This window comes from Amblyomma americanum, chromosome 1, assembly GCF_052857255.1.
Source record: "Amblyomma americanum isolate KBUSLIRL-KWMA chromosome 1, ASM5285725v1, whole genome shotgun sequence".
Lineage (NCBI taxonomy): Eukaryota > Metazoa > Arthropoda > Arachnida > Ixodida > Ixodidae > Amblyomma > Amblyomma americanum.
This window is the reverse complement of record NC_135497.1, coordinates 437870942-437894497: the sequence shown is the minus strand read 5'-3', so window position 1 is coordinate 437894497 and position 23556 is coordinate 437870942. Positions and strand designations below refer to the sequence as shown.

Sequence of the window (23556 nt, the reverse complement as noted above, 5' to 3'; positions counted from 1 at the left end):
GCCTTCCAGTCTGCGGACTGCCTTTACCGCTCTCTGGCCTACCTCAAAATGCTCCGCGACGCCCGCCCCATTATCCGGACGCACCCCCTCTTGTATTACACCGTCAACCGCCTCCCCGACCTCTCTCTCGTACCGCAATATTTCAGTTGCCAATTCTACTTCTGAAATTTTCAATTTTAATTTCAACAATGCCATCTCATCGGCGAAAGACAACACTGACCCTCCGCTGACGTGTAATACCTCGGCGTTCGCAACCAGCTCCATCTGCCTCCCTCCTACTCATCTGTTCCCGTCCTCCCCGCTCACACGACTGTCACAGTGCCCAGCGGAAGGACCTACAAGACACCAACCTGCTTCACTGTAGGAGATGGCTTGGCCTGCTGGTCCACAGATGGTCGCTCAGCCCTGTGTCCTTTGTTGCCGTCTTGATAAGTCCCATGGCCGGTCCGCTTCCTGTCGGGAGATCATGTCGACTCCGCCAGTCAGGCAGGTTCCTTCCTCCCTCCTCTGTTTTGTTTTCCTCTCCTCCCGATTCAGCCAGACCACACCAAACATTCCGATTACACAGTGGCTAATTTATTCACATCTATTCACAACTGCGGTGACACGACTCTGCCGTCGGGATGTGGCCTCTCGTCTCTGCATCCACGACCCCTCCGTCCAGTCCTTCTTGGTCGTCTCTCCTCTCATCCCGGTCCTCCTCTCCAGCTTGCCCTCTCTCGTCCTTACTTCCCCGCTGCTCCCTGGGAAGGCATCTTGAGCTGGTTCCTGTCGTTACGGAGGCGGCGCGCAGACCTTAGTCTTATCAAATGATGCCCCCATAACTGCTGTTCGGGGGGGGGGTCTCTTGTCCGTCGCCACTGAGCGGCAAGCGCACACATAGGAACACAAAGCGCCGGCTGTTTCTTGGACGCGCCGAATCGCCCGCGGGTACACGCACATAACCGCGGCGGCCGTTTCTTCCGGCTACGTTCGGATGCAGTAAGGCCGCGCGCCCGACACTATCTATTTCCCTACAAAGCAAAACAAAAAGTATTTTATTGCATCCAAGGAAACATTAATAAAAAAAATGGCGAAGATGTAAGCGTGATGAAGTTGTCAAAAAAATGATTTCTTTTGAAGTTATCGGTAGATTTTTTTAGAGACAATGGAGTGCAGGGCTAGGGTGTTGAGCTCTAAAAACAATATTTTGAATCCTGAAAACTGTTTTTTGAGAGACCTAGCAGTCCGGACGGAGCCAAGGAGATCCGAGCCCCCACCATGGCCTACTCTGTCTTTGAGAAAAACTGCCTGGATGTTAGGCAGCACACTGCCCTATGCCACTGGAGAATGTCTTCATAGCAGTCCAGGACTGTAATCTTCAGTTGCTCTCGTTTTGTGCCGCTTTGTCAGTCTCTCTTTCGTATTAGTGCTCTTTGGCTGAGTTACATTTGCCTTGCGCAAACACAGGGAGTCTTTTTCTAGGCTTCGGCGAACAAGGCAGCCACCAGCAGCATAGCCCAGACTTGCAGTGATGGATTCATTAGTTGCCCTCCTTCCTTGGTTGTAGATGGCAACAGCCTCAGCAGCAGCCTGCTTCGCACTTTCCAAAGAAGCGTTCCAATTCTTTGAAGCTTGCGTCCAAATGAGAGTGTGTAGGCTCTCACTCGCATTCTGAGTCTTTCCTTCACTGCACCGTGCCAACAGGTTCTCATTGCTGAGCCTTGCAAACACTGGCTCCAGAGCAGCCCCAACACAAGCCGGGAGGGCACTCTTGTGTGGAGGTGGAAGATCACCTTTGGCCAAGGCTCTGTTGAACTTCACGAAGAGTCAGCACCCTCAGGGCAGTTGGAGTGGTTCGGGACATCATCTGTAGAAGCCATTTGCAGGAGCGTAGCTTCCACTGTCTTCCTCATGCCTGGAACGTCATTACTGTTGCTCCTCAGGGCATAGCCATGGTAGTTGGTGATCTTCTTGATCTTTTCCTGTGTCAGCTTGCCTCTTCCGCCAAGAGATTCACCTTGAGCCTTTTTCCTATCAACCAGGTTCCGCAGAGCAGTCCCCATTCGCTTATGAACGTGGTTGATGCAATCCTTCTTGTCAGTCTTTTCCGACAGACTTTTCCGACAGAGCGGACTTCGTCTGCTTCATGTGCGTCAACAAGCTGTGTCTGCTCCACCGCAGAGTAGTATGCGGCATCAACATGAACTGTATTGTGATCCGGGATGCAATTCGTGCTCGAACTCGGTCCCGCAATGTCGTTACCGAGCTGCGTGGTTGACGTTCCCGGCAGATCCAGCGAGTCCGGCACCAGCTCTAACGAAGGTCCCGACAGCGCACTTGTGGCCGACGCCTTCGGCTTTTTGGTCCACGCTCGTTTCTTACAGCTTCCAAAAGCTCGTTGCGTGCACGGTTTAAGTCGACTGTCTCCCGTCATCTTGATCGCATGGAAAAACTCCCGGCACAGAGCAGTAACATGGTGCGTCGAGAAAAAACAAGTGCACAAGCAGACGCGCACTAAACGGCAGCCACACTGGTGAACGCAAAAGAGAAAGAAGAAAAATGACGCACCGGTCACGCCAGCCAATGGCAGGTACGGAACGGCGCGCCCGTGCGCGAGCCAATCAGCGACCCGGAAACGGCCTTCGGAAAACCAGCCAGGGTAGCCATTTTGCTTGAGCGACACCATTTTGAGATACCGCGAATTGTGCACAAAGAAAACAGCTTCAAACCAAGCCCAAGATGGCGGCGATCGGCCGGCTGCAGCGTCTGTGGCGCGCGCGTGAAGTTCGAACAAATTTCGCCTTTTTGGGGGCATTTCGTGGCTGCCGTGTTATATTGAAAGCATATTTTATCGTATTTCTCGACCCAATTTAGCATTAATAATTTGAGAATAGATGCTCGAAGGGTCAAACGTTCCGAAAATGAGTTTTGCTCAAAATTAATTTCTTGACCGTTTTTGACTGGTCTAAGACCTGTGTCTCCCCTTAAAGGGCATAGTTCACATCTAATTCCTCTTGTTAGCACTGCTGGTGATACATTGGAGCTCCAAGCAGATGCACTAGGCAAGCACTTTGAACTCACTTTTAGCTTGGTGCATTATACAGATTCCTTCTTGCGATACAAGCTAGCTGAGGAGTGGAAACCAGTTATAAAAAAAAGGCCATCTGTGGGAGGATACAATAACCCATTTACTTTACGAGAGTTGAAGGTTGCCTTAGGCACTTGCGGCAACTCAACAGCAGTAGACCCTGACAGGGTCACGTATGGAATGCTCAGGCACCTACATGAGGAAACCCTTGAAACTGTCCTGTGCCTGTTTAATATGATATTAGCTGCTGGACGTCTTCCAAAAGCCTGGAAAGAAACGATTATAATCCTGGTATTAAAGCAAGGCAAAGAAGCCACACTTGAAGCCAGTTATCGGCCAATTGCCTTAACAAGCTGTTTATGTAAGTTCTTTGAAAAGATGGTCAATCGTCGCCTTATGCATTTCCTTGAGTTCAGTGGTCTTCATGACCAGCACCAAGCAGGTTTCAGGGCTAATCGGTCAACCACTGACCAGCTCGTTGCCTCGTTGCCTTCGAATCTTACGTAAGGTATGCCTTTGTGCATACACAGCACTGTTTATCTGTTTTATTTGATTTAGAGAAAGCTTACGATACCATATGGCCCTATGGTATCATCTGAGACCTGTTCGTTTTTGGGATCTTGGGGAATATGCTGGCCTCCATTCAGAGTTACCTGTCTGAGTGAACATTCAAGGTCCGTGTAGGAAACTCGTTATCCAAGCAGTTTATACAAGAGAATAGTGTCCCTCAAGGCGGCATTCTTAGCTGCACTCTTTTTGTAGTGAAAATGAATTCATTAAAGAGCATCCTGCCTAGATCCATATCCTACTCTGTTTATGTTGACAATGTGCAAATAAGCTACAAGTCGTGTAATGTGTCCATCTGTGAGCGGCAAATTCAGCACATGAAAGTGGGCACATGAAAACGGATTTAAAGTCAACACAGATAAGACAGTCGGTGTACTCTTCACAAAACAACGTGGTGTTAGGCCTAAACCTGACATCACACTTAACGGGCAGAGTATTGCTGACCAAAAGGAGCACAAATCTCTTGGCGTCATGGTCGACGAAAAGCTTACATTCATTACACACATTAAGCAGCTAAGACTTAAATGCATAAAATCAATGAATCTCCTAAAGATCCTATCACACCAGTCTTGGGGTAGAGATCGAGACTGCCTGCTGAGTCTTCTAAATAGTGTAGTTCTATCACGTATAGACTACGGCTCAGTAGTGTACTAATCAGCATGAAAAAGCACCTTAAAAATGCTCGACGCTGTGTACCACCTGGGTCTGCGATTGGCTACTGGTGCTTTCCGTACAAGCCCATTTGCCAGTTTGTACGTTCATGTGTATCTGTCACTTGAACAATGGCGGAAGTACACAAGTAAGTCTAGCCCAGTTATAACGAAGTCGGCGGGAATCAGAAAACAATTCGCTATATCCGCTATTTCGTTACATGTGGACTATGAAAAAAATATATAAACATGGCCATACTGATTTATTGCCGCTGAAAGAAGTGGTCTAGCGTCCCCTGAACACATTTCGCGAGTGCGGACTTAAGGATTACGGCTTCCATGCCGTCCAGCTGCGAACCAAAGATCTGGTCGAACTCCGGACTCCCGAGGTACATGCGTATCGTGTCAACAGCTGCGATAGCCGCTGCGGAGGTGACCGGCTTAGGGACACAACTAGTATCGTCGCATTCGCTGTCGGAGGCGCTGTCCACCAAGGTCTCTTCCATGACACTCCCGGCAACTTCTTCAGTCGTCAAGTCCTCGGTGGCAACAAAGTCTTCATCAGCGAAAACGAAGTCCATGTAGCTTAGACCTGCAGGCACAGGGTCCAAGCTCCAAGCAGGCCGTCGCGGCGGCACCATCAGCTGTTACAGCGACGTCAATCGCAGCAGCTTCGTCCCTGGCAGGCGCCGCCTCCACGCTGCTGCTTCGGGAGAAGCCGGCTTTCTCGCGAGGCTCGACATAGCAGAGAGTCAGTTCCGAGAAAGGGGACGACTCAGTAGGTCTGTTGAGGCAGAAGCGGTCACGAAATATCAAAAGAAGCGGGACAAGACAGGAAAATGTGATGGCGTCAATGCGGGCAGAAAAGAAGTGATAATGGCGTCACGCACAATGTCGTTCGCCGTGCTCCCGACCTCGAACTGTCTGACACTGCGCTCATTTGTGCGTTCACCAGCTAGATCAAGTCACATAACTCTGTCTTAATAAACAGCGTACAGCGATCCACAAAAACGATGAAAATGAGCCACGCTTCCAACTTGCACAATGCTGCCGCGATTTCTCCGTGCCTTGCGCACCGCGGCACCGACATAAAACAAAGCGCGCGTTGCCACAGCTTCTGCATACTCCAGTCCAGCCGTGGCGCCGACTTCCCGGGAGAAATTCAAGAACTGTGATTGGCCAAGACGGCCGGTCTCCGCGAAGACTTAAAAAAAAATCGCCTCTTTTCTTTTTTACATTTTTCCCTCTCTCACGCGGCTTGCTGTACGCAATGACGTCGTTCAAGGACGGCGCAACACGAGACCGACGCGCCAGGCGATGCAGTGAAACAACCTTTCGCTCCACGGGAGAGCAGATGACGCCACGAAAGGATGCCGTCAGCCGAGTTTTGCTCTTATTTTCGCAGAAAAATTCGCCTCAAGGACGCAAAAATGTGCTGATTGACAGAATATTTTTCGGTTGGTATTAAATCTCTTCGTTATATCCGCTGAAGCACTTTTATTTACTTCGTTAAAACCGGACCCAAATTGTATTGAAAATGCAAAAATGGGAATGGGAAATTGAAACCCTTTGTTATACCCGCTAGTTCGCTATAAGTGGCTTTGTTACAACCGGGCTAGACTGTATAACTTAAGTTGCGAAGGTACTATCTCATGCTGACCATCCATGCAATGCGCTGTTGCGAAACCCAACCAGTACACTGCTCTTTTCAAACCGACCGTCTGAAACCCCACCTTTACCCATTAGTGTCGCCACACTTGTCCAAGACATGAATATACCTGTCTCCAACATTCTGGTAACTTCTAAAGACATAATTGCTCCCTGGGAAATGTATCCAGTTGACTGCGACACATCTTATCGTGAGGTTGGCAAGAATGGGTCACCAATTGGCATAAAACAGCATTTCCTGTCCCTACAAGCAAAATATCAGCACACAGAGTATTACACTGATGCCTAAAAGACATCCTCAGTTTCATGTGCAGTTCACAGTTGTCAATTTTCTGAAACAAAAACCATTAATAGACACACAAGCATATTTACTGCGGAATGCCATGGTATTCTGTTGGCTCTTAGATTCATCCTTGAAAAGCAAGTCCCAAGCTGTGTTATTTACTCAGGTTCCTTAAGTGTGATTATGGCCCTGTCTTCTGGGAAACCCGGAAAAACCCTGTAATGGAATTCCCTCTTGAAATGCTTTATGTCTGCACACACATTAAACCTTAAAGTTACAGTATCCTGGGTACCCGGTCACTGCGGAATAGATGGAAATGAAGACGCTGATAGGCTTGCAGCATCAGGTGTTGAACTGAGTGAGATGAATATAAAGCAGCTTCCATACCAGGACCTCAGGCCACATATTAGGACTGCACTCCACAAAGAGTGGCAGCAAGATTGGGACAAACAAACAGACAATAAACTACACACAGTAAAACCAAGGCATGCCACAGAAAAACAAAATAGGTTCAAAGAAGTTGCTCTTTGCAGATTGCGGATAGGGCATGCATACATCACACACTCGAACCTTTTAAAGAATACACCAACACTACAATGCGTGAGATATGGAGCCCACACCTCAGTCATTCACTTAGTATTAGTCAAGCGCCTGAGATTGGAGACCGAAAGATGACGGCACTTCCCAGAACTATACATATTCAATATACCAATGCACCTGTCTTTATTTTTCGGGGATGACCGGGTGTTTTCATTAGATAAAGTTTTTAAATTTTTGGCTTGTGTAGGCTTTTTACAAGAGATCTCTTATTCCACGTAACCTCAGCCCCTCCTCATATCCGAGGAGAATGCTGAGCTTAGCCTTAGCTGCTAGACGCCTTGCCCTTCTTGCTGAAGCAAGGGTTGTGGTTCAGGCTGCCTGGCTTTGTCTTTTATACGTAACGAGTCTTGTAACAATTTTTTAGACGCTATACGCCACTTTAGGACATCCCATCGGACTTATCTACCTGCTTGACACACTTTAATCATGCACACACTCACTATTCACGCCCTCTACACCCAGTGTTGATTTTAACATATGTATTTATGTTAGCTTGAGTCGACCAAAAACCTCGTGTTCGGCGCTCTTTGGCCTTAGGTGCCCTTGCGCAAATAAAACCTAGCATTGTCATCATCATTACCAAATCCATCAAATCTTCGGCATTGATTTTTTTTTCGAGTGCGGGGGAATTTAATAACTCAACCTTCGGTTAATTGCAGCATTTCTTCTAGTTTCTTGAAGTCTGAATTTATGAGATTGGACTACCAATCTTGTTTATTTTTAGTTGCCAGTCATGTGTCATCTATGGATTTCATTTTGCTGCTCATTTTGCATGACCACATTACAGGTTGCATGTTGTCTAATCAAACAGTATACATTTCTATGCATGTCATGTTTTATTTTTGTATGAAGTTGAGTCAGTGTAGGCTTGCTTATTTCTAGTTTCGAGAACCTGCATGATTTCTAAAAAAAATAAAAATTGGGCCAGGAGTGTTTGCCTATCAGTCTATTCCTGAATTTTTTTTTTTCGTACTGGACAGATATTCAGTATTTGGTTCAGTATTCAAAGTCATATTTCTTTCATATTCAGTTGTGATTCTTATTCAAAGATTTCAATATTCACACACCCCTATTTAGAAGGAAATCCGATTGGGCTTTATGTTTTTGATAAAGGCTGTACCCTGCAGTTTATTGATTTATTGCAGAGTAGAGAGTATTCCTTGTTCGAATAAATGCGGTTTACAGGTAAGTGGCATGCGGGTCTGCCGTGGGCATGCAGTTGCTTAGGTCACACCTTAAGTGCACAAGTTAGGCGCTGCCCTGTAGGCTAGTGTCATGTCTTGGGAGGGGAACGACACTGTGCCGAGGTGTAACGAGAACTCGGATTTATTGTCAGCCGACTGTCAGACCGTGCGTCCCGCTTGTCGACGACTGCCCGTGCAAAGCAGCGTGCCATGTGCTTATATTGAGATACAGACAGGCGAGGGGGCGGTGCCCAAACACCGGCATGTGGCCATGAGTTCGCCATTTGGTTATCGTGACACGAACGCTACATTCCCTCTTCCCTAGACGATGCATGCTCTCATTACACATGGTTGACATTTATAACGAACGGTTAGCTTTTATACAGAAATAACGGAAACAAGTTAACTGTTCAAACTCTAGTTCCAAATGTTGGTTGGCACAATCATGGCCCTGGCGTGTACCGATCCGGGCCACGCCTTTCCCTTGACGGGTACCGATGTGGTGTTGAGGCTTCGTTGGCCCCTGACGCCAGGAGAATGCCCCGAGTCGTGATCTATGTCTTCGGAACCGAGGGCTTCCGTCGATACTCCGCCTCCTGTGGTAAACGCCCCTGGATCTTCCTCAGGTGTGCCCGCTGCTTGTTTCTGCAATTTCACGGCACTCTGTTCGTCAGTACCCGTTGGTGATGGTTGCCACGGCTGCCGGGAGTCCTCACCACGGATGCCGCAACCGTGGTCGGCAGACGTTGCCTCAGGTCTGCCTCAGACGTCCAGGTCTGGCAGACATTGCCTCCAGGCCGCACGCATTTTCACAGTGTTCTCTATGTTGGCGTCAATTCCCGGCCACCAGACGTAGCTCCGGGCAACTTCCTTCATCTGCACCACTTCAGGATTGTCTTCTGTAAATATGGAGGAACCACAATGCGCATTCCCCAAAATAAACATCCTTGGTTCACTGATAACTCCAGCCTTTTTGAAACGAATGGTTTCATCTCTTCATCAGTCACCCGCTCGGGCCATTGTCCCCTTAACGCGTGAAAAGCCTGCCGTAAGGTGTGGTCACGTGATGCTTCCCGCGCAGTGCCCGAGCTTGTCATTGGAAAAGTCTCCCACCGAAGTGCGTAGTAGGTGGTTATTTCGTCATCATCTTCCTTCTCGCCACTCCCAGGCAGCAGTAGATGCAACAGACAGTCTGCCTCTACGTTTCTTTCCCCTGAACGATAGACGATATCGTAATGGTAGGCCGACTGCCCATCTCTGCAAATGAGCAGTGTCAATGCTTGGTATTCCTGTTTTGGGACCGAGTGTCGTCTGTAAAGGCTTGTGGTCATTTACCAAGCTGAACTGTCTGGTGTAAATATAGTAATGGAACTTCTTAATTACTAAGACTAAAGCTAGTGCTTCTCACTCTAACTGGCTGTAGTTCCGTTCACTCGGCGATAATGTGCGTGATGCAAACACGATCGGCCGCCTGGGGCCATCTTGTTTCACTTTCGATAAGACGGCGCCCAGCCCATAGCATGAGGCATCGCACACTACCTGAAGCTGGGCTTCCAGATCGTAATGTGCCAGCACCAGCGCTTTTATTAGCAACCTTTTAGTTGAGGTTCTTCCTTTTCTTCTCGCTTGCTGTTGCTTAGCGAGGTCAGGCCTTCTCGCTGCCGTTATGGCCCGGTCTTCTGATTGGCATTAGCGCGAAGGATGATGACGACGATTTTCGTTGGAAAAACAAAAAAAAAAACTTTATACATAATGAGATTAGCATGGACGATACATTAAAGACAGAATCGAACAAAGGGAGAGCAACAACAGAGTGGAGCCGCCAGAGCTCTCCCGGTCAAAAGCTCCTGGCGAGAACCCCTAGATTCCCGCCAACAACTCCTCTTAACCCCTCAGCTCACTGCTGATTGGGCCGGCCCTCTCGTGACGTAGCAGTCACCTGTGGCCGGGTATTTAGGCGGGGCCACAGTGCTTTCAGCGAGACCTACGTGACTGAGGTGAGGCACAAAACAGGAAAAGCGTAACACATCAGAACACAGCATCTTCCCCTTAGGAAGTCAGACTGTGCTGACGAATCGAGGCAGGAATACACACACACACACATGAACAGAACCGTCATTTCCCCTCTTTTCCTCGAAACGGCGTCAGCCAGCAGAAACAACAACACATGGCCGCCGTTGACTGCAAGTTCGGGCAATGAGCGTAGCTGAGGTATATATCCTTCCGCACCTCTGGAACTATGGCATGACGCCGCCGAAGCCACCCGTTGACTGAAAAAAAAAAATAACTAAAGGCCAGCGTTCGGAAAGCGTGCCACTGACACTGACCAGGCACAATCCGTGTTCCTGGCTTCCCGCGCGTCGCCCAGAAGCGGCGCCGTTTTCCCACACGGTGAATACGCGGAGTCGGCCCACACCCGCGCAAACAAAAGAAAAGGGAGCGTTTCCCCGATAAGCACTGCGGGTGAAAGGGCCGTTTAGGGTTTCCTGAGGCAGGGATCCTCCCAACAGGACCGAGACGAGACATGCCGGCGCGCTATAACTCAGGCCAGCTCCTCAGCGCGGGCACTTGTCGGTGCGACCGTGTCGACTGTGTAAACAAGCAGCTCACAGGCTGGCGGGAATACATATTTCGGCCTGCTGTGTGGCGGTCTTGAGCTCAGTGGCTCTACAACTTCCCCCTCAAGAGGGTATCTGGGCTATTAGCACAGACTAGTTGTAAATAACACAAATGAGACACTGCGTTCATAAAAAAACACGCACATGCACACACACAAATACACTGGAGTGCGGGCGCTTTTCACTCTTGCCCTGCACTCTGTCGCCCGTTTTAGTCCCCTAGTCTGAGCAGGAGTCGGGTGGTGTTTTCATGGCCCCCCGCGCGCGCACACAACACAAAAGGAACACATGCACACTGGCTTGCGGGACCGTTCACGTTCGCCGGAGGGCTCAGGCTCGATCCGCTCCCTCCCACGTTACATTGGGGAGGCGAGACGACGCATCCGCATTCACATTGTTTGCCCTTTCCGGTGGGTGATCGCTACGTTGTAGCGCTGCAATGCTAGATCCCACCTCGTCAGCTTTGCCCCATGCGGCGTGCACGTGGTCAAATAAGACTGAGGGTTATGGTCGGAGACGACATTGATTTCCGCCCCAAATACCCAGTAGTCAAATTTTTTCAACGCCCAGATAACGGCGAAAGCTTCGCGCTCGATTGTCGACCACCTTGACTGTGTCGGAGTAAAGCGGTGGCTGGCGAAAGCAATCGGCCTCTCCCGACCACCATCGTCCATTTGTGCCAGACAGGCGCCAGCTGCGATCTCAGACGCATCTGTGAACAGCCAATAAGGCTTGTTAAGATCCGGAGTGCTCAGCACAGTCGCCCGACAGAGTGACATTTTCATTTGTTCGAACGCCCGTTGGGCTTTGTCTGACCAAGGGATTGGGTTTGGTACTCCACGCTTCGTGAGAGTTGTCAGCGGTGAGGCGACTTCCGCGTAACATTCCACGTACTCACGGTAGTATCCGCAAAGCCCAAGAAAGCTGCGGAGTTCCTTTCTTGTCGTTGGTGCGAGTATGTCCCGTATAGCTGCGAGTTTGTCGGGGTCCGGTCCGTGCGTGCCTCCTCCCACCATGTGTCCCAAATACCTTATGCACGTCTGGCCAATCTGACACTTTTCCCTACTTACTTTCAGCTTAGCCTCACGTAAAGGACTTATGATTGACTCCAAATGCTTGAGATGCTCTGACCACGACTGCGAAAAGATTGCGACATCGTCAAGGTATGCCGGGGCATAGCCTTGGTATTTGGACAGAAGTACGTTCATCAGTCTCTGGAACGTTGCTGCAGCGTTTTTTAGTCCGAAAGGCATGACGCGCCGGGCGTACTGGCCGTCATGTGTTACGAAGGCCGTTAAGTGCTGGCTTTCTGGTTCTACTGGGGCCTGCCAATAGCTGTGCGTAAATCTACCACAGTGATAAATTTACTGGCCTACTTTCATGATGAGTTCCTGGGCATGCACCATAGGAAAAGCATCGGTTTTCGTCCCAGCGTTGAGGGCTCTGTAGTCAACACATAGACGGACCGAGCCATCCTTTTTTCCCGCACATACCACGGGATGCGCGCAGTCGCTTTCGACTGGGTATATCAGCCCTAGCTCTAATAGCTCCTCCACTTGGCGGCTGACCTCCTTTTTGAGAAGTTCGGGCACCCGATACGGGAAGGCTCGTTTGGGTCTGTAGCCATCCTCGAGCACGATCCGATGGGTTCCCACCTCGGCGACCCCGGGGGTTTCACTAAACACCTCTGGGTACTTCGCGAAGAGCTCCGCTATTTCTGAACATTGTTCTTCTTTGAGATGGGCCAATTTTGTTGGGTCAATCGGAGTTTTTCCTTGAATTCCGGCTTCCGCGCTAGGCGCGTACTCCACATTTCCAAACTCCTCATCTTCATCGAACACTGCGCCTACGTGACTGACTCGCGCATAATATGGCCGGAGCTGGTTGGCATGTACAACAGACGTCTTTTGCGCCCCAGTGTCAATGCGGTAAGAATTTTGTCTCTCTTGTCCTACTACTGGGAATGGCCCCAACCATTTCGGTGAGAGCTTGTCCCCACGATCTGTATCGAACAAAGGAACCTGGTCGCCAACATTGAAGCTCTTAACACGTGCAGCTCTGTTGTATGCCTGTGCATAGCTACCTTGGCGAGCGGTAGCCGTTAGTCCGGCTACCTCAGCCGCTATCTCCATCTGTTCGCGAAGCTGCTGAAGGTATTTCGCGGGCATCTTTCTGAGTGTACTTGGGACCCGTATCTCGCCTGTCCACGTGCGCTGCAGGATCGCGAGCGGTCCGGTCGGATTCCTGCCGTAAAGCAAGCGAAACGGAGCCACCCCGGTTGTGTCATGGGGGACCTCCCGGTATGCCCACAACACACATGGAATTAGTTTGTCCCAATTTTTGGCGTTCTTGTCCATAACATGAAATATCATGTTTTTGAGTACGCGGTTCCACCTCTCGACGGTCCCGTTGCTCTCTGGATGTTCCGGCATAGAAGAGCGGGGCGAACATCCCAGTCTAGCAAGGAACGCTGCGTGTGAGCTGCGAGGTAAAGTTTGTTCCCTGATCGTTACATATGACCTCGGGTACACCTGTGCGACTAAACACTGTCAGCAACGCGTCGCATGTCGCTCTTGCTGTCAGTGAACGCAAGCAAACCACTTCAGGCCATCGTGTACATAGGTCCACCAGGCAAAGCGCATACTTGTGCCCTCGCACGGAGGGCACGTCAGTCGGCCCTATTATGTCCACGTTAACCACCTGGAACGGGTTCTCCGGCCTAGTGAGGGGAGTGATAGGCACCCTATCTGGGATCGACCTTTCTGATCGGATTCGGCACCCGTGACATGTTTTGCAGTGCTGCTTCACTTCCAGTTCGAGGCCAGGCCAATAAAAGATGTATTTTACCCTTGCCTTCATTTTCTTGGGCCCGAGATGGCCTCCCCACAGGGACTCATGTGCCAGCAGCAGTACCTCTTGACGTCTGTCGCGAGGCAACACCAACTGCCTAACCATGGCACCAGCGATCTTGTCCCAGTGGTACAGCAGTCCCTCCGATATGAACATGCCTCCCTTTCCAGATTTCGCGTCAGACCACGCCTTTCGGAGACTTTCGTTGCTCACCTGCGCTGCGCGAAATTTTTCCAGCTGGCTGAGAGTCTCCAGTGCATCCATCGTTTCCTCGTCCTGCAATTCGGCCGGCGGGGCTTCCGCACTTGTTTCAAGTATAGTCACCTCAGATACCGTTTTGCTTCCTGTACCAAACTCACTACCCGGGTGGCCAATTGTCACGTCAGATTTAAGGATCTCAGCAGAGACTGCCACTGCTTCACCCTCGCTGCCTTGTGGTGTGAGCTCCCAGTCTTCTTTAGACAGAAGACAGTCCACTCCTTCGGCGAGCTTATTGGTCAATGCACAAATAATCTGCACTTTTTGCGGCTCTAACAGGAACGCGGACGGTCTCAGACCGACGGGAAGACTTACTAATTTTGCTTCAATTGCGTTTCCGAAAGCTGCCACTAACCTAATGGTGCCCGATGTTTCACAATACATGTTCAGTGATCTCGCTGCCAGTATCCAGTATGGCCACAGTGAGTACGCCAGCGCAGTCTAGCTGCACTTGTGGCAGCCTGGACTTTCGTATTTCCTCTCGCTGCGGCACTTTGATTTCTGCGACCAAAGCGTTCTCAGGGTGGATCGCTGGGGCCTCTTTAACGGTCCCTGGGTCTACTACTGTCACCGTGTTTGCCCGGGCGTCTCTACGGTTATCGTCTTTCTTTTCATTGACTCGTCGGCAGTCTTTAGCGAGATGACCTGCAGCTCGACATACGTAGCTTGGGGACTGCCGTTTCACATCGTGTGTATCCCGTGATGGGGCCAGCGGCACGCTGCGTGGGGCAGCATGTTCTTTGTGTGCCAGCTGTGCGCTCGCCTGTCTCACTGTGCAACTCTTTCCTTTCGCTTGCTCGAAAGTTTACATCTCCCGCAAAACTTCTTCGGGCCTAAGCCATTTCTCGCCCTCGCATAAGCGAATGTGCTCAAGGCCTTCCGCACTAAGGCTCGCCTTTATCCGGTCAGCTACCATGAGCGCAACCACTTCCTCCTTGGTGCTCGCTTGTCTTGAGCGGAGGTAGTAATCGAAGTAGGTCTTTACTCATGATGCAAACTGTGCCCATGTTTCATCTTTGCGTTTAGACGCTCCTTCGAATCTTTCTAAGTACTCGGGCAGGCTTAGCTGAAGCTCACGCAAAACCGCCGCCTTCACCGCCTCGTAATCGCAGCATGCTTCCTCTCCCAGCCCATGCAACAGGTACCTGACCCGCTCCGTTAGAGTCAGAATAATTAAATGCACCCTGCTGGAATCGGGGACGTTGTAAGTCGCAAACATTCGCTCGACTTCATCAAACCACATAGGTACATCTGAGTCGGCTGGCAGCCTCAGTCCCTTCAGGACTTTAGCACACTGAGTGGTCGAGTCCAGGCCTGTCTGCCGCTGCTCGCTCACATCAGAGACAGGTGGGGACTGCCTAGCACCCCCAAACTCCAGTTCAGCCCTCCTCATTGCTATGCGCTCCTCTGACTCCAGTTTGAGTCTTTGCAGCTGAAAACCTTAACTCTAGGCGCCGCAAAGCATAAGCTTCCTGTTCTGCGTTAGCTGCTACCCCGAGGAGCTCACTGCCTGTCTTGACTTGAGCTGCCTCGCCCGGGGGCGCTCTGCTTTCTCCTACGTTCACTGCTTTATCCGTGGATGTTTTCTGTGTCATGCTGCTCTCCTATGTTTCACTGTCCGCCGTGCTCGCCATCATGCTCCGCGTCCTGACCACAAACCCCTTTAAGTTCGAGCTGCGAGCCCTCTAGCTAATCGTAAAGAATTCCGCTCACCAGTGTTGCGCCGACGCTTGCTTCCATCGATGCGCTGTGCCGCTCCCTGCCGTGAAGCCGCTTCCTGAAGGCTGCTTGGGACGACTGCACCCCGAAGGTCCCTGGGTCCCAGTGCCTCTGAAGCTCCGCTGTCACGCAGTTCCGCTGTCGCTGACGGTCAGCCGAGCGCTGTCTTCCGGTGTTCTGGACCCAACTACTCTGGTATCTTCGCTCGAGCCAGAGGCGATGGCTGCCAATCCTGTTGGCTGCGCCAGTTGAGGTTCTTCCTTTTCTTCTCGCTTGCTGTTGCGTAGTGAGGTCAGGCCGTCTCGTTGCTGTTACGGCCCAGTCTTCTGATTGGCATTAGCGCGAAGGATGACGACGACGATTTTTGTTGGAAAAACAAAAAAACTTTATACATATGAGATTAGCATGGACGATACATTAAAGACAGAATCGAACAAAAGGAGAGCAACAACAGAGTGGAGCCGCCAGAGCTCTCCCGGTCAAAAGCTCCAGGCGAGAACCCCTAGATTCCCGCCAACAACTCCTCTTAACCCTTCAGCTCACTGCTGATTGGGCCGGCCCTCTCGTGACGTAGCAAGTCGCCTGTGGCCGGGTATTTAGGCGGGGCCACAGTGCTTTCAGCAAGACCCACGTGACTGAGGTGAGGGACAAAACAAGAAAAGCGCAACACATCAGAACACAGCATCTTCCCCTCAGGAAGTCTGACTGCGCTGACGAATCGAGGCAGGAATACACACACACACACACGAACAGAACCGTCTTTTGCCCTCTTTTTCTCGAAACGGCGTCAGAAACAACAACACATGGCCGCCGTTGACTGCAAGTTCGGGCAATGAGCGTAGCTGAGGTATATATCTTTCCGCGCCTCTGGGACTATGGCATGTCGCCCCCGAACCCGCCCGTTGACTGAAAAAAAAAACCTAAAGGCCAGCGTTCGGAAAGCGTGCCACTGACACTGACTAGGCACAATCCGTGTCCCCGGCTTCCCGCGCATCGCCCAGAAGCGGCGCCGTTTTCCCCCCACGAGGAATACGCGGAGTCGGCACACACCCGCGCAAACAAAAGGAAAGGGAGCGTTTCCTTGGAAAGTGCTGCGGGTGAAAGGGCCGTTTAGGGTTTCCCGAGGCAGGGATCCTCCAACGGGACCGAGACGAGACATGCCGGCGCGCTATAACTCACGCAACGTGTGCCCGGCCAGCTCAGCGCGGGCACTTGTCGGCGCGACCGTGTCGACTGTGTAAACAAACCGCTCATAGGCCGGCGGGAACACATGTTTCGGCCTGCTGCGTGGCGGTCTTGAGCTCAGTGGCTCTACACTTTTTATCTTTTTAAACGCTGTGTCACACTGTTCACTCCAGACCCACGGCGCATTCTTGCACAGCAGCTGATTCAATGGGAAGATGAGTTTTGTTAACTCTGGCAAAAAGTTTCCGTAGCATGTTACCATGCCCGTAAACGTTCTCAGATGGTTTTTATTGGCTGGGACGGGGGCCTCTAATCTGGCCTTTACCTTCTCTGGTGATGCTGCAATTTTTTGTTTTCTGACCGCATGACCCAGAAATTGCAATTCTGGGTTCAGAAATTCACACTCCTCTGCCTTAATCCACTCTCCCCTTTCATGCAACCGGTTTAGTAACGTGTCTAGGTTCACTATGTGCTGCTTTTCGTTCCAGCCCGTGATGAGAATATCATCAGGTAGCATATTACACCTTTCAATCCCTTTAACATGTTGTCCACTATCTTTTGAGAAATCGCAGGTGCACATGCCACCCGTGCACATGCCACCCCGAAAGCTAAGCGATTTACTGCATACAGTCCTTTGTGCATATTGAGGGTGTGGTACTCGTGCGAAACCTTATCCAGTACCGCTTGCTGATACGCTCTACTCGGGTCAATCTTCGAGAACACCTGGCCTCCCAAAAGTGTGGCCAAGATTTCTTCGATCTTATGTAAGGGGTAGTTGTCAATGTTTAAGCAAGGGTTCAAGGAGGCCTTATAATCTCCGCAGATGCATACGCTGCCATCTTTTTTTACCACTGGTGCAATTGCTGAGGCAAAAGAACTGTTCAAAATGGGCTGGATCACTCCCAGACTAACAGTTTTTCCAGTTCTTTCTCCACTGCTTCTTTCAGTGCGAACAGAATGCTTCTAGCTTTACAAAACTTTGGGTGTTGTTCCAGCTTCAGGGAAAGTTGAGCTTGCTCACCTTGAATTTTGCCGAGTTCATCGTTGAACAACTGAGGATGTCGGTTTAAGACTTGTTCCAAGGCCCGGCAGTCTTGCGCAACCACGTGATTAACACCACTCCAACTGAGCCTCAGCTGGTACAACCAGTCTCGTCCTATGAGAGCAGGACCCTCCTGGCAGAGGATGTGCAGAGGTAGCTGGAGAAACGTGCTGATGCTTGACGTTTACTGTTACCACCCCTTTCGGGCGCATGCACTCCCCTGTGTAAGTATGAAGCAACATCGATGCCGGGCGTAAGTTCATCTGTGGGAAGCATGAGCGAAACAAACGGTACAGCATCACCGACACTGCTGCTCCAGTGCCCAGCTCCATGTCAACTGGCACTCCCTGAATGTACATCGTAAAGTGTATCGGCTCTTGACGCGGTTTCTCGAGCGTTGTTTGCAACTGTGGCTCGATGTCTCCCTCGGTCTTGAACACGCTGAAGCTTTGTCTCCGGGAGTTTCTTTTTCGCGTGTCTTGTCCACTTGCTTTCGGAGGGTGCGAATTAGATGTCAGCTGGGAGCGGCACACTTGAATATATCCTACTTGGTGGCATCTAAAGCAAGTTGCTGTTCGGAATTGGCAAGCCCGGTCACGATGACGCAAGCCACATCGTGGGCACGGCGAACTGTCCCATGCAAGGGACTCTTCTGCAGAAAACTTCTGAAGGTCCTCCTGGGTTGCACTACTAGATCGGCACTCTGTGACGTTCTTGGAAGCCGTCTCTACTGATAAGGCTATCTCTACTGCCTTTTTGAAAGTCAGATGCATCCTCAACAAAGTCTCTTCTGGATGCCAGCGCTGGCAAAACCACGTTCAAATCTGTCTCTCAGAGTTTCTTCTAAGTTCGCTCCAAAGTTGCATGTTTCTGCAGATCGCTTGAGGCCTGCCACGAACTGCGCGATGCTCTCCGTTTGTTGTTGCGTTTTTCGGTGAAACTTTGCTCTTTCCACGATAACTGATGGCTTGGGCGAAAGATGCTCTCATAATGCTTTCTGCAGTTATAACAAATACTGACTAGCCGGCGTGTTCGGGGCTGTCAAAGTCCTCAATAACTTGTACGTCTTCGGACCCACGATACTCGGGAAGGCATCTACTTTGTTCACGTCTGGAATCTTATTCACATGCAGGAATGCATTAATCCTTTCTTCGTACGTTTCCCAATCCGACTGAGATTCATTGAAAGATTCCACTTGACCAATCGTAACTATCCTGGATGTTTCTGAGTCGCTCCATCGTGGTCCTTCTTGTACGCTTGGCTGAATATCCGTCTTAACGGTCTCCGTGGGAATGGTCATCGGTCTGATTCAGGATCCCATCGTCGTCGCCAAAGGGTTTTCGTGTCTTGGGAGGGAACGACACTGTAGCCGAGGTGTAACAAGAACTCGGGTTTATTGTCAGCCGCCGTCAGACCGCTAATCCCGCTGGTCGACGACTGCCCGTGCAAACCAGCATGCCATGTGCTTATATTGGGATACAGACAGGTTAGGGGGCGGTGCCCAAACACCGGCACATGGCCATGAGTTTGCCGTTTGCTTATCGTGACACAAACACTACAGCTAGCATCTGCATCTTGAGAGTTTTACAAAGGTTTGGGTAGTATGTATTGGGTAGCAAAGACTATACTGGGGACAAACTCAAAGCCAGGTGCGTAAAGGGTGCTGCTCAGGAACTTGTTGGGTAAACTGCCATTGCTGCCATATTGCAGATGTTTTAGGTCATATCCAAGTAGTGCATTGTGTTTTTCATCTGTTAACGTCTTTTCTCTGTTGGCATCCTCTCGACAAGGCATGTTCTGGGTAACACATCTTCCAACCAGAGTGGGCAACCTGAAAAACCTGGAATTGGAAAACCTGGAATTGTCAGAAAAATCTTGTACACCTGGAGAATTTGGGGAATTTTCAGGGATATATCATCGAAAAGAATGCAAAGTCAGGGAAAAGGACTGACTGAAAGTAACACAGTGGTCTTCAGTGAATTGTATAGTGGGTGGTCTGCATGCAGTCTGTGCACATTGGTGTGACATCTTTTTGGTTTGACACCGTTGTGTTTTAAAGTTGAAAGTAATAAGATGCCATCTTTATTTCTTTACTTACCCACCATTGTGGCACAGTGGCTTTGGCATTGAACTGTTGATCCTAAGGTCGTAGGCTCAAACCTGGCCACGGTTGCTCCATTTCGATGCAGGCAGAATGCAAAAACTTTGTGTGCTGCGTGATGCCAGCGCACGTTAGAGAATCCCGGGTGGTCTAAATTAATCCAGAGCCCTCCACTATGGCGTCCCTCATAGCCCATGTGTCACTTCAGGAGGTTAAACACAACATACTGCATTTTTATTCACTAATGGATTACTCGTGGCATGATGACATGATTGAGAGGTTGAACGGACTTCTGCAGGGTATTGTGTAAATGTGGTTGACTGCTGTTTATTGGAATAGCGGTAGGGAAGCCGAACTGTTGAGTTGGATAAGAGTTGTACCTCACTGCCCATTGTTAGAGACGAGGGGTCCTTGAGTGAGCTGACTCTTTCAGCGCCGCAGGTCCCTTCTTCGAATGACGTTGTCGGACTTGGTTATGAAGGAAACTGTACAGGGGGTTTATTTTACATTATTTACAAGATTTTGGAACCCATTGGAGGGTGATGGGGGAATGTCGGAGGATCTGAGAAGATCTGAGGATGATCGAGGATTCCTTCTCACGGCACTCGTCGTCCGGTTTAAAAAGGGCCCGGTCCCTAGGATTCCCCAGGTTCGAGGAAGTCTTCGCCAGGTTGGGCGTCGCCTAACTTGCGTTGTCGTACACACACACACACACACACACACACCACTTCACATAGGGACACGCCCCCGTCACATGCCTCGCCGGAGAAAGAGGGTGCCGCTGGACAATCGCCCCCCACCAGAGAGAGCGTTGTCTTCGCGTCCGAACGACAGTTCTCACGCTCCAGCCGGACACGTCTTCCGGGAAGTCCGAATGGGCGAGGCGCCGGCGAGCAGGCATAGTTGAAGGGGTGAGTCAGCCCTGCTCGGTTCTGGCGGTCGCTAACTGCCTCCGTGCCGCACGGTCGATCTTCCGGGAACAATGTTGTTTTCAAACAGCAGTGGAATCCTCCGTCTCGAATCCAATAGACCTCGCGAGGACCGGCCGTGGGAACCCAGATGCCTATAGCCGTGCAGGGACCCCGGCTGCAGGTGTCCTGGCCGAATACGCAGCTGGATCAGACCACCGGCTGTCGCCAGAAACCTTACACCATGTAACAGTGTGCAGGTGTAATACAATTGCCTTTTGGTAATTTGAACTTACAGGCGGTTGATAATTTGTTGACGTTATGACAAACTCGAGCTTATGGGATCCTTTTTATTAGCACACTTGACATTGACGGTTCAAGTCTTGGTTCAAATTAACCGGCAGTTCAAATTAACTAGAGTGTGGTGTACACATTTTTTATGTACATGTCTTCAGTATGTTCTGGTTATTGAATTCATATGTCAACTATGAACACTGTTGGGACAAAATGGTATCCCGATATACCTTATCAGGCATTTGCTGGCCTAAGCTGAGTGAGTGTCTTTCCCCTCCACCACAGTAATCGTGGGGGGCTCTCCTGGGCACCCTGACTTTTAAGGCCGAGTTTAGCATAAAATCTGTGCTTTATTTAGGTAATAAAAAGTGAATTTAATCAGTTTCTTGAAGCACAGTTGTCTGGCAGGTGATAACGAGCATTGTTGTCTGGAGTTCCCATGCGATTGCAGTTTCAGGGTGGTGTTTGTGGGGTACGAAAAGGGCCTGCTAGTCTCGGAGCAGTGCCCGTCCCTGCCCTGTGGTAATGGGAGGTCTGCCGGGACCAGCCCCGTTCCTGAAGCGCACATTCAGGACTGCTGCAGTTGCACACACAGATTTGTACTTTCTTCCTTAGTTTAATTCTTTTTGCCGCAGCCCCTCGAGAAGTAGCTATCAGTTTTTACCATAAGGTTATTAATTTGCAGGTTAGCTGTCTACTAGTTTGAACTAGATTACCACTGCGAAAAGACACTGATTACATGAATACTATATTGCTGCTAATGATCGACAGTTAACTTCTACTGTTTGGAGCTGCATGTTCTCTTTTTAATGTTGGGCACACTTGGAGCAACCAATTCATTCTTGAAGCATTTTTGCAGAGCACTCCCCAATACAAGATGCATTTGTAGTCTCTTAATTCTTACTGGTACTGCACAGAACATAGGTTATTTTTTGCGTAGCCAGTCACACTATATTGTGGTGTTTTACTGCACACGGATCCTTGCCGGTGCAGTAGTCACTGCTTTCCTACAAACAGTATGTACATAGGTTACGCTTGTTGATGGCACCCGGTGTGGATGAGTTTGACTTGCAAAGTAATTGAACAACACTTGTAAGTGCCTTTCTGCCTTTGTTCAGGCACTTTTTTGCACTGTTCAGTCGTCTGTTTCACACACTTTATCAGGTACCCACAGGCACATCACGGGCAATGCACACAGTATTGCAGATATGTTTACTCTGTGAAGGAGTTTGTTTGATTCCTGGGTATTGTTTCATTTCTTGTTGCTGAACTCTGAGAATGCTGGGAGGCGTTTGCTTCAGCCGACATATGGCTCGTGCTGGCCTGATGAGATTTATGTTCTTTCTCCCTTGTGTGCAGATCTATGAGGGAACATCCCAGATCCAGCGACTCATCATTGGTCGAGAGCTGCTGGGACGGTACCAGTGAGGACCGTATGACAGTCCAGTCTGCTTTAGTAAACGAAGGCCCATTCGGCAGAGACACGGGGATAATGCCTTGAAAAATCCAGGCCCTTTGTTGTACTCACTTTGACCCGACCAGACCGAGATTACTCTGTCAGTTTCACAGGTTAGGCATTAACTTGACAAGAGGGCCAGGCACACTTGTTTCTGACGAGCTGTAGGCAGTGTTGCAGTTCTCAGCAAAAAAGGTGTGTCCTGGAAGAACTCCTCGATGTTTTTACAAATTAAGCTTTCTTTTTCGTGAGGAATAAAGGAAGCCTTGTCTCGTTTATTCTTGCATCAAGAAGTTTTATTGTATATCCATGGTTCACATGTGAAACACTGTGACAAACAGTTTGTGACTCTCTGGTATTTACACAGTGAAGATAAAGACAAATTAGAACTAACTCAGTGTCAATTGAAGGTTAACATTTAACTGACAGGTGGGCGTATTACTTGAAAGAGATGGAAAATGAGTAAAGCATGACTGTAACAAGATGCCTCAAGAAATTTTTTTGCCACGGTGTTTTTTTTATAAAGTGTCATGCTAATTCTAGCACAGCATTATATGCCATTTTAAATTTATTGCTTGAGCTTTGCCTTGACACACGAGTGAGACAGGAAGGCTTGCCTACATGTGCCACTTGGGTATGCAGTGACAGAAGCGCAGTATAGATGTGCAAGTTAAGAGCTTCTTTTTTGTGCGCTGCCAGTGTGGTTGTGTTCAGCCAGTGAAAAGGTTACGTGAGACTTGCTTTGCCTACAGCTATGTATGCTGTCATCATCTTGAGCTTATGCACAAGCCAATACTCATGGGGTTTGGAAAACCACGTACTTGTCCAGCTGAGAAGACTCGTGGTGTCTCGAAATAATTGGCTCGGTTTCTGGAAAGCAGCTGCTTACTTGCATTTTCAGCAATGTCAAGACAAAGCGCAATACATTGCAGTGTGACAGAACAAGACCCGCTGGAACTGCAGACACCCAGTTGCAGTGGCAGCTCCCAACAACCATCCACTTCAGCATCATGCTGCAGAAGCATCGCAGGTCTGTGGAATGCACAGGAAGGCTAGTTTAGCTCCTACTGGACAGCTGAGCATCCACTACCATCTCTGAAATG

At 49.7% G+C, this 23556-nt stretch overlaps 1 protein-coding gene across 2 annotated transcripts in view; it reads left to right on the top strand.

Annotated features, from left to right (window-relative positions):
• Mcad (Medium-chain acyl-CoA dehydrogenase) overlaps positions 1-22731 on the top strand; it is a 93698-nt gene extending 70967 nt beyond the window's left edge. For both annotated transcript variants that reach the window (XM_077650535.1, XM_077650536.1), the window contains exon 13: positions 22357-22731. In XM_077650535.1, the coding sequence (XP_077506661.1) occupies positions 22357-22425 (69 nt within the window). In that variant the 3' untranslated portion in view covers positions 22426-22731. The remainder of the gene's footprint in view (positions 1-22356) is intronic.
• The last annotated feature ends 825 nt before the right edge of the window (positions 22732-23556 follow it).